General features: G+C 39.0%; 1 protein-coding gene across 2 annotated transcripts in view; it reads right to left on the bottom strand.

Annotated features, from left to right (window-relative positions):
* Positions 1–8690: 8690 nt before the first annotated feature.
* veph1 (ventricular zone expressed PH domain-containing 1) overlaps positions 8691–15789 on the bottom strand; it is a 108051-nt gene continuing 100952 nt past the window's right edge. For both annotated transcript variants that reach the window (XM_033631872.2, XM_033631871.2), the window contains 3 exons: positions 13683–13819; positions 10250–10303; positions 8691–9891 (listed from right to left, as the gene is read on the bottom strand). In XM_033631872.2, the coding sequence (XP_033487763.2) occupies positions 9709–9891; positions 10250–10303; positions 13683–13819 (374 nt within the window). In that variant the 3' untranslated portion in view covers positions 8691–9708. The remainder of the gene's footprint in view (positions 9892–10249; positions 10304–13682; positions 13820–15789) is intronic.

The following is a 15789-nucleotide window of genomic DNA, read 5'->3' as shown; positions in this document are numbered from 1 at the left end:
ATAACACTTTTCTCTGATGTAATTCAGTGCTCAGTTGAAGTGATTTGTGAAGATGCACTGACAATAACACATCAATGCCTCAACCACGGTGCTCCAATAAATCTGTCCCTGTTGTAAACAGGTAACAAGGAAGTTAAATATTTCGGGCTTGTTAGTATAGTATGTGGACATTTTTTAATCAAAAATTTCATACTATAGCGTGTCATCATTTTTTTCATCACAAAAGTCATAGTATAGTATGTCATAAATTTTTCATAACGAAAGTCATAGTATAGTATGTTGTCATTTTTTCATCAAAACATTATAGCATAGTAAGTCATTCTTTTTTCAACAAGAACGTCATAAAGTATGTTGTTTATTTTTCCTCAAAAAAAGTCATAGTATATTATGTCGACATTTTTTGACCAAAAACGTCACAGTATAGTGTGTCTTCAATTTTTCATCAAAAAAGTCACAGTATACTATGTCGTTTATTTGTCCTCAAAAAAGTCCTAGTATAATATGTCGACATTTTTTGACCAAAAACGTCAGTCTAGTATGTTGTTTATTTTCCTCAAAAAAAGTCATAGTATACTATGTTGTCATTTTTTCATCAAAAATGTCATAGTATACTATGTAGTCAATTTTTCATCAAAAAAGTCATAGTATAGTATGTCGTTTATTTTTCCTCAAAAAAAGTCACAGTATAGCATGTCATGATTTTTTTCATCAAAAAAGTCATAGTATAGTATGTCGTGATTTTTTTTCATCAAAAGAGTTATAGTATAGTATGTTGTCATTTTTTGATCAGAAAAGTCATAGTATGGTATGTTGTCATTTTTTCATCAAAAACGTCACAGTATAGTATTTCGTTTATGTTTCATCAAAAAAGTCATAGTATAGTATGTCGTGATTTTTTTTCATCAAGAGTTATAGTATAGTATGTTGTCATTTTTTGATCAGAAAAGTCATAGTATAGTATGTTGTCATTTTTTCATCAAAAACGTCATAGTATAGCATGTCGTGATTTTTTTCATCAAAACAGTCATAGTATAGTATGTCATCATTTTTTCATCAAAAACATCATAATATAGTCTGTCGTGTATTTTTCCTCAAAAAAAGTCATAGTATAGTATGTCATAAATTTTTCATAACGAAAGTCATAGTATAGTATGTTGTCATTTTTTCATCAAAAACGTCATAGCATAGTAAGTCATTCTTTTTTTTTTTTCATCAAATACGTCATAGTATAGCATGTTGTCAATTTTTCATCAAAAAAGTCATAGTATAGTATGCCGGGATTTTTTTCATCAACAATGTCATAGTACAGTATGTTGTCAATTTTTCATCAAAAATGTCATAATATAGTATGTAGGGCTGCCACTAACGATTATTTTCATTGTCGACTAATCTGTCAATTATTTCTTTGATTAGTCGACTAATCATTTCATCGAAAAACGTGTTAAAATGTTGAAAAACGTCGGTCTGTCTCGCCCAAACCCCAAAATGATGTCATCTAATGTCTTGTTTCTTACTCATGCCAAAGGGTTTTAGTTCACTGTCACAGGAGAGTGTGTAAAGCTGCCAATATTTGAACGTAAGAAGCTGCAGTAAGAGTATTTTGGGGTACATTTATAGTACTTTTCTATGAAAAATGACTCAAACCGATTAGTCGACTAATCGATGACTAATCGACTATTAAAATAATCGATGACTATTTTAGTAGTCGACTAATCATGGCAGCCCTAATAGTATGTCGTGATTTTTTTCATCAAAATAGTCATAGTATAGTATGTTGTCATTTTTTCAATTGTTCATCAAAAACGTCATAGTATAATTATCGTCAGTTTTTCATCAAAAATGTCATAGTATAGTATGTTGTCATTTTTTCATCAAAAATGTCATAGTGTAGTATGTTGTCAATTTTTCATCAAAAACGTCATAGTATAGTATGTCGTTTATTTTTCCTCAAAAAAAGTTATAGTATAGTTTGTCGTCATTTTTTCATCAAAAACTTCATAGTATAGTATGTCGTCATTTTTTCATCAAAAAAGTCATAGTATAGTATGTCGTGATTTTTTCATAAAAAAGTCATAGTATAGTATGTCTTCACTTTTTTCACAAAAAAAAGTCATAGTATAGTATTATGTCAATTTTTCGTTAAAAAAAGTCATAATATAGTATGTCGTGAATTTTTCATATAAAAAGTCATAGTATAGTATGTAATCAATTTTTCATTAAAAACATCATAGTATAGTATTTTGTAATTTTGTTTCTTCAATAACATCATAATGTAGTATGTCATCAATTGTTCATCAGAAAAGTTTTAGTATATAATGCCATCAAATTTTCATCAGAATTGTCATAGTAAAGTATGTCGTCAATTTTTCATCAAAAAAGTCATAGTATAGTATGTCATCAATTTTTCATCAAAAAAGTCATAGTATAGTATGTCGTCAATCTTTCATAAAAAAGTAATTGTATAGTAGGCTATGTCGTAATTTTTTCATCAAAAACGTCATAGTATGGTATGTCATAAAAAAGTGATAAAGTGTCATAGGTATGTCATATAAAAGGGGACAAAAAGTCATCATATATTGCTTCATAACAAAAATGTCAGAGTATAGTTTGTGAAAAAAATGTTATAAAAATGTCATGATATAGAACATCATAAGATTTTTTTTAACGAAAAATGTCATAGTATAGTGTGTCATAAAGACTTTTTTCATGAACATGCTTCAATGTTCCAACTAAAATTTTAATAGCTCTAAGAGGTTTGGTACTTCCTGCTGTTAGCAGTGAAGAAATGACAGACTTGATGCCCGTAATCAAATATCATACACTCACACTACTTCTTGCCAGAAGTTCCATAATACTTCACACTGAGTCATCCTCTAAAGCTCATGGTTGAGCTGGTCCGCCTTTTTTCCATTCCTGTGCAACAAATCTGTCTCTTGGAGTGCTTTTGAATGCTTGAAATGAGAACATAATGGCAGTTGGGAATGTCAAGTAATGTGCTCTGCCAGTCTCAGTTCAGCTGATGTGTGAAACTGGTTTCTGGATCACAACCATCATGACAGACCGACTGTGGGAGAGAGATCCAATCTGTAGCGTCTGGAGTTGGAGAAAGCTTTTTGGATTGCATGAATAGCACCAAACTACACACATGGAGGAAGGAATGCTTTGGTTTAATCTGAGGGCATATGGAATAATTTTAGTAATTTTAGTATACTGCTGCCAGTGTTTGTGTGTTTGCATCCTCCCAGGAGAGCACTGAGGCAACAGATAGAAGCTTTTGGCCTCAGGATCACTATCATTGTGGGCAACGCTCAGTGAGTCAGCCCAGTAAGTGAATTCAACTGGACAAATTAGCTAAAGCTGGTCTCGCATAGAAACAATCCCGTATCTGTTCAAATCAATTTCCTCCTTTCTTCTTGTGAAGATCCAGGAAACCATTATTCAATTTCTTTGATTATCTTATTTGTAGTTCTTTTTTACTTCAAGTGATCAAACCCAGACTTGAGAGATTTCACTGGTAAAGATTTAATGTATAATTCTGTCAGGAAAAAAAGAAAAGAAGACAGTGTCATGCAAAAGGTGCAACAAGCAAATATACAATCCATAATGATAGCAGTTTAACTGTAAATAAAAAACATCATTCAGTTGTTTGTAGTATTATTTCATAGCTATATAAACACAATGGAAAAAGCAAAGGGAAGACAGAGGTCACATTCTTTGTCCAGTAGTCGTTCAAGACATCATTGAAGTGTTATTACAGCGCTGGTAAAAAATAAATATTGACCTTATATCAAAAATCAAACATAAAATCAAATGTAATTTAACGACACTCTAAAGTAAAAAGTTAAAGCCTTTTCCTACGATTCTTTACACAAGGCTGATAATTATGTTCAGAAGTCTTTTTATACATTCAGAAACTTTAACACTCATCATCTTCACATATACAGTGTGTGTTTGTTGAGATCTACAGCAGCTTCCATCTTGATATCTACTTTCTAAACTGTAAATGTAAAATCTCATTGTGCTTTAACGTAGCGAAAATAATAACTCACTACTCTCCAGTGTGACGAACATTAGATAGATAGATAGATAGATAGATAGATAGATAGATAGATAGATAGATGCTACAGTTATCTATCCCTCAGTCTATTTACACAGCTGCCTACAAATGTATTTCATTACGAGGAAAGTACCCTAAAACAATTGCTCATTTTGGCTGTAATGCTGCCCCCCCGAGGCTTGGAAACTAGACCCACATGGCAGCGTGAAGGCGGAGAGCATTCACATTGTTACTGTACATTGTAACTTTGACATTCATATGATCAGACATTCACTTCAAACACCAAGGAATCAACACTGCAACTGAAAAGGCTAAAGTCAGCTTCATGGTACATTTAGAGCGAAGAGTAAAGGACTTTCTGAACCTCACCGACGGGTGGCAGTGGACATAACGTTTGCTCGCCAGCAGCTGCAGTCAAGTAATATGTGTGTGAAAGTGTAGTATAGGTTAGCACATATACTTTTGTTTGTTTCAGCCCAGAAAGGTAGGAATTTTCCGCAAGACAAATTAAGGAATTGTCAATAAGTTTGAAAATCCTGGTGTCTGTGAAATGATAATGTCTGACATCAGCTACTTGTCCTGAGTCACTAACCCTGACATAACTTTGTTTGCTTTTGGACAAATGAAAAAAGGGCAACCATGGTTGGCTTAATGTGAGATGTCTGATTTCACTATACGAGTCTGCACCCATGCTGATGGCACTGTGAAGCTATACTTAAAGGAATAGCTAATTTTTCATAACTGCTTATCCTGTTAGGGGTCGTGGGGGGACTGGAGCCTATCCCAGCTGACACTGGGTGAAGGGTGGGGTACACCCTGGACAGGTCACCAGACAATCACAGGGCTGACACATAGAGACAGACAACCATTCACACTCATGGACAATTTAGAGTCACCAATTAACCTGCATGTCTTTGGACTGTGGGAGGAAGCTGGAGTACCCGCAGAAAACTCAAACTGACAAGGGGAGAACATGCAGGTTTCACACAGAAGGGCTCCCCCACCCTTGGATTCGAACTGTCTTGCTGTGAAGCAACAATGCTAACCACTTTACCACTATGCCGCCTACAGGAATAGTTCACCCCCCAAATGACCACTTGTGTATCAATTACTCACCCTGTCTTATGTTGAATTTTGTGAATCCAAAAATGGGGAAAAAAGTCTTGATAAATTAAAGTCATTGGGGTCCACATTTAATGACAGCAAAACAAACTCTCACATAACTCTTGTAGTATAATCCAAGTCTCAAATTTTAACCTGATGATCACACTGAATTAAAACTTAAAGGAGCATCAAACGATATTTGAATTTATCCTCAGAGGGACATGAATGCTTGTGCTGAATCTGACGGGAATAGTTGTTGAGACGTTTCACTCAAAACGACAAATGTCAACCTGATGGTGGCACTAGAGGAGAAATCAGGGGGTCAGCAAAGTCAATGAATGACTGTACAAAATCTAAATCCAATAGTTGTTGAGCTATTTCAGCCTGGACCAACGTGATGGACACACCAACAGGAAGACTGACATAACCATCCCCAGAGCCACGCCACTAGCAAGCCTAAAAAAGTCATCTTTTGCAGTTATTGTGAGAAATCCCCCTGACTTTGGGGTGCATAGCCAGCTGTGTATGTGGGTCATAAAAAAAACGAAAGAAAAGGAAAGGGGGAGGGGGACAGAATCAAAATGTGAAGGAAAGGCATGATGTAAATAATATTATGTGTAAGCAGATGCAGGTCAGCTCTGCCATGCAGGGGGTGAGGCACAGGGACAGCAAAAAGTACAAACAGTGGTAACCTGACCCGCTGGGAAAGGCAGTGTTATGACTGCAAGTACACAGCTGACAGGGTTTTAGCTTTACGACAAGGTAAGACCAAAGAAAATGCCCTTGTCTGTCACACGAGTTAAGATTAAGGCCACCTTAAAGTATTCCGAACAGTGCGATTTATGTAATTAACCAAAGCCAAAAGCATTTGATACCACAGAGGAGAGCGATGCTTCCACCTGTGGGCAGACACACACCTCACATGTGGATCCAGATAAAGATCAAAATCAGACATCATACGAAATAATTGATTTGCCACGGCCGACCGTGAATGTTTGTCTGGTGCAGGCAGTCAGAGCTTAACTGGGTCAACATGTTTGTCATTTGCATCCTGGCTAGTGAGGAACATAAGGGAGTAAGACTGCTCCATATTCATATGTACTACTACAGACTGGTTTTACCAGTGGAAAGTTGTAAAAAGGTAGAAACTGAGACTCTTCTTTGAGTCCACTGAAATCAGAGGAAAAACTGGAGGTTAAAATGTTAACAGTCAGATGCTCACTTCCACTGTATCCAATATCTGCAGCTTAAACACAAGACCACAAAATTCACAAGCTTTTAAACTCTGACCTCTGGAAAGAAGGTTGCGATTGCTGCACATCACCTTCAGTCTCTCGCTGTCTAAACAAAAACCTTCACTGAATCGTCAATCGAAATTAAATCAGTATGACTGGACTGGCACAGTTTCGAAATCCACAAGGAAACCTCTAATTTACTTAACTGTTTTCTTAGAACTCTGTTGCCCAAACTTTACTGTTGAGCAACAGTTGAGCTGACACTGCTCCTCGTAAAACACGGAGGGAATTGTTGCAGACGTTTCTTGTTCGGAAAGCCAAAAATAGCCTGGTCCATACAGTACTTAGATTGCAACAGAACAGAAATCTGACCACTGCACTAACTCTTAGGGGACTTGCTTCATAAGTTACTTTAGTACAAGAGCAGAAACAGAAAATAGGGTCTGAATGTTTTTTCTTTAAACAAGGTGTTCTTATATGTTGGATGGAAAATTTCTGATTTTTAAATAGCTCAACTTGAGCTGTTGCGGACTGACTGGAGGAAAACAGATTTCTTAGTGATGAAAAATAGAGAATAAATCAAAAACACAAAAAATACTTGACACAAATTAGTTTAAAATGTTGGATAAATTAGGTATATCTATATTTTACATGAAAAAAATATGTATATTAAATAAACAGTTCCACATTTTAGGAAGCATGCTTTTTCGCTTTCTTGCTAATGATGATGACAACATTGTAGTCATGTCCGTTAAGTGTCTATTAAAGAAATATGAAGCTAGCGAGCTGGTTAGCACATTTGAGCATAAAGGCTGGAATAGTTGGAAACAGCAAGCTTGGCTCTGTCCAAAGGTCATTAAGTTTTGGGAGGCTTTTATATCAGGGACCTGAGCCCGGATCTGAGTTCACTTGACAACAAAGTCCAGTTTGTTTGATTAGTGTGAACACTGAGAACCATATTCAGGCACATACCCAGGCATAGGACATTGATCCATGCCTGAGTCTTCTTGAGTAGGTGGTCTGGAGTATGGTTCATGTGTACTCGGGTACAGATCGCAACAGGTGTGACAACCAACTGTACCAAAACACCAAAGTTGACAGCTATTTAACCCATGTAGCAGTTTATGAGTAAAGTTGCAAAGGCATTTCTCAGCCCCGCCAATCTCCTCCTAAATCTACATATGCCAGCAGCATGCTCTGAACTGCACTGCACAGCCATGGGTGATAAAGTAGGAAGGGAGAGGATCGTTCTGGTACTTGATATGGATAATTATACCTAATATGAAAATGTCTTTGTGCGGGACTGTTTCTTGGTTAGGAGCAGTGACATCCCGAAGCCTTGCAGTCACCATGGGGTTGCCTGGCAGCCAGTAGATACCCCAGGAAGTCACCGCACCTGGCCAAGACATAGTCCCATGCACAACACCTGAAAAACCCTAGACTCACAAGTCAGTCTTTAGACGCTTTGCTTAACTAAAGACTGATGACTTTCTCCCTGATTTTGTGTTTAGATGGGCGGATACAATTTCAGAGTTTAAAAAAACTCCCTACGTTGCAGAACCAATAGTAAATCCGCAGGGCAGTCCTTTGGTGGCTCGCTGAACTCTTGTGCCCGTAAACATAGTCCGACTGCGTTAAAAGTTTTAAACAAAGTCGCTGTAAGTCCTTCATTTCCACAATCTTGTGGACTGAGCACACGTTTGATAAAACAGAGTTAAATCTCTCGGCATCCATTTTCAATCTCTCTGTGTGTTTGTGTCCTTGCAGACGAGAAAAGGGGGAGCGCACGTTTCCGGGAGGGCGTGTCCTTTTCAAAAATGCAAGAGGCGTTGCTTTGTTGCCGGCCGTTTTCTCTGGTGTGTTAAACACACTTTAGAAAGGAGTGTCCCCAGACTATCAGAAGGCGGAGATCTCTGATTGTCTGGTGGCGAGACTAGAAAAACCCCAACTTGTCATGTTTAGCAGCAGCAACAGAGTTGTTTCCAGCTACGATAACGTTGTTACCTGCTGCAACAACATTGGCAGGTATTGTTTTCACTTTGTGAGTCATCATGAAGAAGTTTAGTCCTGGAGACACCTATTGTAGTGGGAACTACCACAGAAACCTTTGTGAGTACTTTTTCAGGTGTTCATACGTCTGTCTGTCAAAAATATTGTCACTGCGATAACGTCACAACCACGCAACCATGCCTCCAAGAAACTTTACAGCCGTGCAGTAGAGAGAGATCACATTTCCAAGAAGGTCTTGGGCCGGTCGTTGCTGTGTTCACACCTGCCCAAACAAATTGCACTTAGGGGGCAAACTAACTTGAGTTCGTCTGTACTGAATCAAACAGGGCAGATGAGAAAGCACCCTTAGAGGTGCTGGTATGAGGCTTTTGTTACCTTTGGACAGAGCCAGACTGGCTGTTTCCCCTTATTTCCAGTCTTTATGCTAAGCTAAGCTAAGCTAACCAACAGCTGGCTGTAGCTTCATATTTAGAGCACAGACGTTAGAGTGATTTCAGTCTTCCCATCTCACTCTTGGCAAAAAGTGAAAACATGCATCTCCCAAAATGTTGAACTCTTCCTTTAAGACTTCATCATACACTCTCTCACACACAGACACAGACACACACAACCACACACACACACAGTTTCAGGATTGAATGCCCTTCCCATCTGCTGTCCATTAGGCTCCTCTTCATCATCCTTCCTTCCTTTCAAGAGAATCTGTTCAGTCTCATTATTGCTTCAAGTCCTTATGAGGTCGGAGCTTCTATGAAGTCTTTATTGCTAAATACTACTCTGGCCTCAAATTCATCTCAATCATCATGCACCATTAAACCCAGAAATCCCAAGTTTCCACAGATGCTGGTTTTGTTTGCTCGCAGTCATGTCTGGGCTCGAGCGGAGGAAGTTGAAAGTTCCGCGCTGTATGATCCAGTCAGGTGAAACTTCAGTCTTTAACACTTATGTACTGTAACACACATTTATGATGGTCCACAGCTGTAGATGGATCGCGAGTCCATGGTGTAACCATCCTTCATTCTGGTTGGATACACACCATACAGCCTTTTATTGCTGGTTTATTTCAAGTCTTGAAAAAAAATACTGCATGAGTTTTTGTTTGTTTCTGACAGGCGTTGTATGCTCCTAATGACAGATATAAAGTTATGCTACTGGCAGTGGATGTTGTTGTGTACAGCTAAACAAAATAGTACTCAGCATAGTGTGTAGTAACATCACACAGTGTTTGTGTATGCATGAGTTTGCAATAGTCCGCACATGTACAATATGTGTCCTCGTCAGCTGACTGTGTTGCCGTTGCTCTCACAGGTAGGTGGTCGCCTCTCTGTTCTCCCTCTCTCTGGCCTGAGCCACGGCCACGTTGATGCACTGCAGCCACTCCTCAGCATGTTTCTCATCCTGAGCTTTCAGCACGTATGTCTTGCTGTCAGTGAAGATCTCAAAGGCTCGTGGCAGACCGCGATCACGCCGCTTCTTGGCTACCACCTATGGAGAAACAATAAGAAAGATGAGAAAGAGACTTCTGCTGTCTGGGAAGAGATGCTGCTGTCGTTTTTGAGATGGATATGACTTGGTTTTATGTAGCCTGCTTCTTTCTAGTAATTGTTGTAGTATTTGGGGATGTGCCTTCCTAAATCGTATAAAATCTGATTGAGGAAAATGTAGACCATCCACAAAGGACACTGTAACAGGAACAGATGATATTAAATTGACAACAAATTAACCTCCTTTAAAGATTAAAAGGAGGTAAATCACCAATAATGCAAAACCATGTGATCAGTGGTGACGATCGAAAGGTTTTGGCAGCAGGTTTTTGAGAGACGATCACAATATAACTCCTCACCTTGACACTTTGGACCTTGCTCAGCTCAATAGGGATGTCATCCAGCTCGTCTTTCTGTGGGGAGGACAGACAACGAGAGAAGTCAAAACCATCTTGTAAAAATTCTCAAAAAAATTCCAAATATGTCAGTGTTGGATATTATGTATTTTGATTATCATTACTGATACATAAACATGTAAGCATCATTTTAATGCTGATGTTGGTTGACATTTCAGCTTTTCTATATACTGTTAGATTTTTGTCATCCTATGTAATGTCTGATATTTTATAAGATTATTTTATGTTTATGTTATGAAGTAAAGTACAAGTACCTCAAATTTGTATTCAAGTACAGAAAAGCAGTAGAGTTGTATGAGTTTTGTAGCTTGATGTGATTTTTTTGTTTAAATAAACCACTCTTCAGCCATGTTAAAAGGGTCTTTGTGCATTTTAAGCGTATCAATATGTCTCCATGCCACAATGTCAGGGGTAGCCTCCTGTTTTCAGCATCACAATATTGTGTCACAGTGTTTCACATGTGTGTGTGCTACCTCAGAACAAACCATTCACAGGATGAACAATTACACTTTGTTCTGCTGCTTTTCCAGGACAGGAAATTAAATCCTCCACAGCACATCTCTGTTTCTTTGAGTGTCTCATTTTGAATGTGTGTGTGTGTGTGTGTGTGTGTGTGTGTGTGTGTGTGTGTGTGTTTGTGAGCATGAGGAGGTGTAGTTGTGTGTGTACTGCACCACAGCCATGTCTTTTGACTCCATCGTTAGTTATGTGGTTATAACCACATAACCAGAGCTTGATGCAACACTCATGGCAACTGCCCACATCCTTTCTGGAGTTTGTGTGTGTGTGTGTGTTTGGGAGAGACTTGTTCACAGTTTTACCCCCCGGCTGGCTGTGCTGAGGGTCTGATGTTTCCCACAGACGATTCATGTCAGTGGATTCATGAAGTGATTCAACTGGACATGTGATTGATATTAGCCATGTGGCCTATGAAAAACGATACCCTAAAGAGAAAGTCCGTCAAGCTGTTGTCTCATAATACTAAAATAATGACTTAGAACATCAATCAAACACACCTCATCTCAACTTTTTCTTTTACTATGATTTTGTACCTTAAATATGTAACTAATTAATTCTTTCATTGCATTTGACAGCTTGTATTTTGGGGTACAGTGGTGCTGGTATGAAGCCAAAGACTTGAGATTATTATTCATTCATTCATTCATTCATTATTATTCATATTTGCACATATTCATATTTGTGCTCTCAAAATCACATCTTCATCATCCTTTTCGTGACATGCATTTTTGCTTCCTGTGTCTCTTCTGCTCTTATTTTCAGACCAGTTAAATAACCTTGTAAATACATGATATGCTGGATTTTGGAACTCACAAAATGACCATTTGTATATAACCTACCCACCCCAGGTTACGCTGAAGTCACGGCGAAAACTTGAACTTTCTCACATGCCTCCATGATGAACGAAGAATCCAAAAACAGGGAAAATTCTTGAGGAATTGGAGGAAAAGGGGACTGCGTTTACTAACAGCAAAGCTATATGAAAACATCTGTTTACAACCTCTTACGCAACTCGTGCACAACATGCACTGTTGCCAAAACATTATATTTAAAGCTCTTCTGCATATGAGTAACGAGCATGGACAAGTATGAGCATTTGAACTCCGCTCGTGCATTCCACTGAGCAGGGTTCAAATGCACGTGCTTGCCTTGGCGTGCTCTCGTCCATGCATGAGACCGTTTACACCTAAGTGTTTTAAGTAGTGAGGTTTTGTAGCTAAAATGCATGTGTTTGGGAAGTACTGAGAATACATCTGGATAAATTAGACTTGGTTATACCGCACGAGTTGTGTGGGAGTTTTATAAAAAGAGGTTTTGATGTAGGTTTTACTGTTGTTAAACTCGGCCCCCCTTTTACTCCAATTCATCAAGAATTTTCTCCATTTTTGTATTCCTTGTTCACCATGAAGGCACGCAGGAAAGACCAAGATTTCTTCCCCAAATCAACGTGACACAGGGTGAGTAATAGCTGTACAATGATCATTTTGTGGGTGAAGTCTTCCTTTAGGGAGGAAATTGAGGATGAAGTGGAAGACACAGGGCAGTAAGCTGTAATATGGAGAGAAGTGGTATTCTTCTCAGATAATTTGACTCACTTGGAAATACATGCATCAATTTGAATACCAGAGTGAGATACAACACTTAGCTTTGTGTGGTTTTGGGGAATTTTTCAAACCTCTCACTGTGTCAAAGCTGCTCAACCAATCACTGTGGAGGAAACAACACAATTTTTTTGGATCTCAATCTCACTCTCCATTTGGGAAAAGCTCTTTCACAACATACCAACCACCTCCAGAACGCGCTGGCAAAGATGGACCGAGTTCTGAGAACAAAGACGCAAAACCTTTCCAATCTGTGGCTTCTGCGAAAAGAGAGGAATCCATTACCATCTGGCTAGGAGCACAAAGACTATTGTTAGGAGTCTTAAAAAAAAAGAGAGAGCTCAACTCTACTTCTGCATTTCAGCCACCAGAGAATACCCCACTGTTTCCAGATACTCCACTGAGATGTCGTGCCTCGTGCTAGTTTTTGGAGTTGATTGTATAAACATGTCCTAAAATCCTGAGGACACCCAATCTCCTATTGGCTGTGGAAATTATTTCAATTATAATTAATTGTTCCACTCTGCCATAAACCCAGATATAAGCACGGCTACACACAGGTGTAGTTAAACTTCCCAATAAATCTGATTTTCTCACGAACCGAGCTGACTGACAATATTTTTCTTCCGTCAGCTGGATAAAATCAAACTTAACCTTATTTTTTAGCAAACGTTTTCAGACCTCTGACCTCAGCAGATTTTTCATTGTGCTGCTTTCACTCTATGTTTTGATTAAACAAACTTTCCCTTTGCACAATAACTCCAATCTGTGACCTCAGCCTTTGTTCGACCCTTACAGTAAGTCTCAAGCAAACTTGGGGAAGTTGGAGTAAAAACTTTGTTGTTGCAACCCGGAGGAAAATCTCTTCACCTTTGCTCGGATAAAATTGGTCTCTCTCTCACTCGTACACACGTACTGCACGAGGCAGCACCTCCTGCTCTGTTTGCTACTTGTGCGTAATGATATCTGCTTCGAGTTATAGTGGGTGAGAGTGACTCATGTTGTTGCAGCATCATGATTTGGCCTTGGGAATTCCCCAAGAGTCCAAACCGGGGCCAAAGTTTGTTACACTCGGATTCACCAGATGCTCCTGAGGGACAGTTGAGCTTATCACGAGATGAGATTTCCACTGTTTCATACAGTTTCATCATGATTCAAATGACACGGAAAAGGGAAACATTAATGAAGATTTTCTGTGTGAGAGGCCAGAGACGGTGTGCATGTGTGATGAGGGTTCACTTTCACTGGCTACGTACTGATTTGCCTCTCCGGAAGAGTAGCTGGTTTCCTGCCAAGGTGAAGTAGCGCGTTTTCCAGCGCTTGATGAACTTCCAGCGGACCTGCTTCTCCTTCAGCTTCCCCTCGATGAGAGGCTGTCCCTCCTGGTTCACAACTAGAGGGCAATACAGACACAGGGGGAGAAACAAAGAAAGAAATAGAAAAAGAGACAGAAAGAATATAGATTAGTATTACCTTATGTTTTTCGCACATTTACTTTACATTACAGCAGACCATCAGTGGATTGATTTGGAGGTCTGCCACTTTGATGCATTCATGAGCTGGTGGGAAAATCTTACATCTAAGACCTGAGTCAGCTATTGAACAACCCTGTTTTCATGAGCTACGCTGCCAGAGACTCTAGCCCAAACCATAAACAATATGTAAAAATTCTGGTTGTGAAATAAATAATGTGGCATGTTTTGCAACCAACCAGTTACCAGCCAGTTTCAGGCCTCTGCATGTTGATTTTTACACCACAGGGCAGGCCAGATCCAACCCACAAGACTATTTCATAAGACCCCCTACAAGTTTAGAATTCATTATTACATCTGCCTCACAAATTTCAATTTTTTTTCAATGTTTTTCCTATTTGGATTCGTCTTTACAGCAATAAATTATTTTTCTAGCAATTATTACATATAAATTACCTAATTCTGGACAATGTCACTGACATTACTCTGCTAGACATGTAGATATATACTCTGCTAGACATGTAGATATATACGATTCAGTGTGGAGTATGGTTTATGTTTACTTTAACGTTTGTCAAAAATCACCACCAAGTGTTTAAGTGCACCCTGCCAGGAATGAACAACCTGGCTTATGGCCTGTGAGTAATTTATGTCTGAGAGCCCTGCCATAGTGAAATGAATGAAAACCAATGGCTGCATGCAAGATATGAGGAATGTAGGTTTTGGACATGTGCTGGCAGTGACATAAAGTACATGTAATTGAGTAAATATACAGAACTAGCCAGAAGCACCCATAAGACATCAACTGACCTTTCACTAAGCCCCGCCCCTTTATGATGATCCAACAAGCTGGCAGAGTAAGCATGGAGCCCACACTGTAACTAACTGCACTCCCTGAAGAAATATTATCATATTTTTGGAGAAATGAAACAGTGATTCCAGAGAGAAGCAGACAGAGGGGTCTACAGTCTGTGTTTGAAGGATATATCCAGGATGTCAAACTGACTCAGCAGCAACAACAGGTTAAAAAGACAAAGATAGTTAGAAGCTAAAGCCGAACTATAGGCTACAGATCACAGTGTAAAAGTGAACCACCACATCACTGCTGATCGCCACACAAGACAATGAATATAAAGGGAAACTTTGCTGATATTGAACCAGCTGTGTGGCATCACAGTGTGTGCAGATGAATGGTGTTCTTTGCCCCTGTGCTGCTGCCAGTCAAACATTGTTCATCTGCACACACTGTGATGACACACAGCTGGTTGAATATCAGCAAAGTTTCCCTGCTTCCCTTCACTGGTTCCTGTACAGCAGGGTCGGCTTTTGTTATAATCATTAAAAAGCAAAAGCAGCATGTGTATACATTCAGTAGGCTATATCTTCAGTAGCTAGCTAGCTAACCCTACACTTTTCAGAGTTTGATTTTGGTTTTGGAACAGGGAAGAAACGTATATCTTTTTCCAACCTCTCCAGGTAACGAGTATCATTAATTCACGACGTGCCCCAGGCACAACATTTAGCTCCAAATCCACAAAACCAGCCTGAAAATGAAGGAAATCTGAAACGACTGCATTAGAGTCAATGGAGCACAGCTGTGTTGTTGTCGGACCCTGGTCTGAGCCGGGCCAATGCTATGATATGATTTGCCAGTCTGTTTCCGGGGGCAGGACTTAGCAAAGGGTCAATTGCGATGTGAGTAAATGCACTAAATGTGGGGAAACCTGCAGGTCTTTAAGGTCACAAAGCACCTGTCCGCTTCATGCCCCCCCCCAGTGAAATAAATTTAAGCATTTGTGCATCTAAAGCACTTTGGAGCTGCCGTGCTGATCTGAGACTTACAAAATTAATTCTGTTCTGGTCTCAGTTTCCTTTACTTTTATTCATTCCT

The sequence above is a fragment of the Epinephelus lanceolatus genome, chromosome 4 (genome assembly GCF_041903045.1).
Source record: "Epinephelus lanceolatus isolate andai-2023 chromosome 4, ASM4190304v1, whole genome shotgun sequence".
NCBI lineage: Eukaryota > Metazoa > Chordata > Actinopteri > Perciformes > Serranidae > Epinephelus > Epinephelus lanceolatus.
This window is presented reverse-complemented; position numbering and strand designations above follow the sequence as displayed.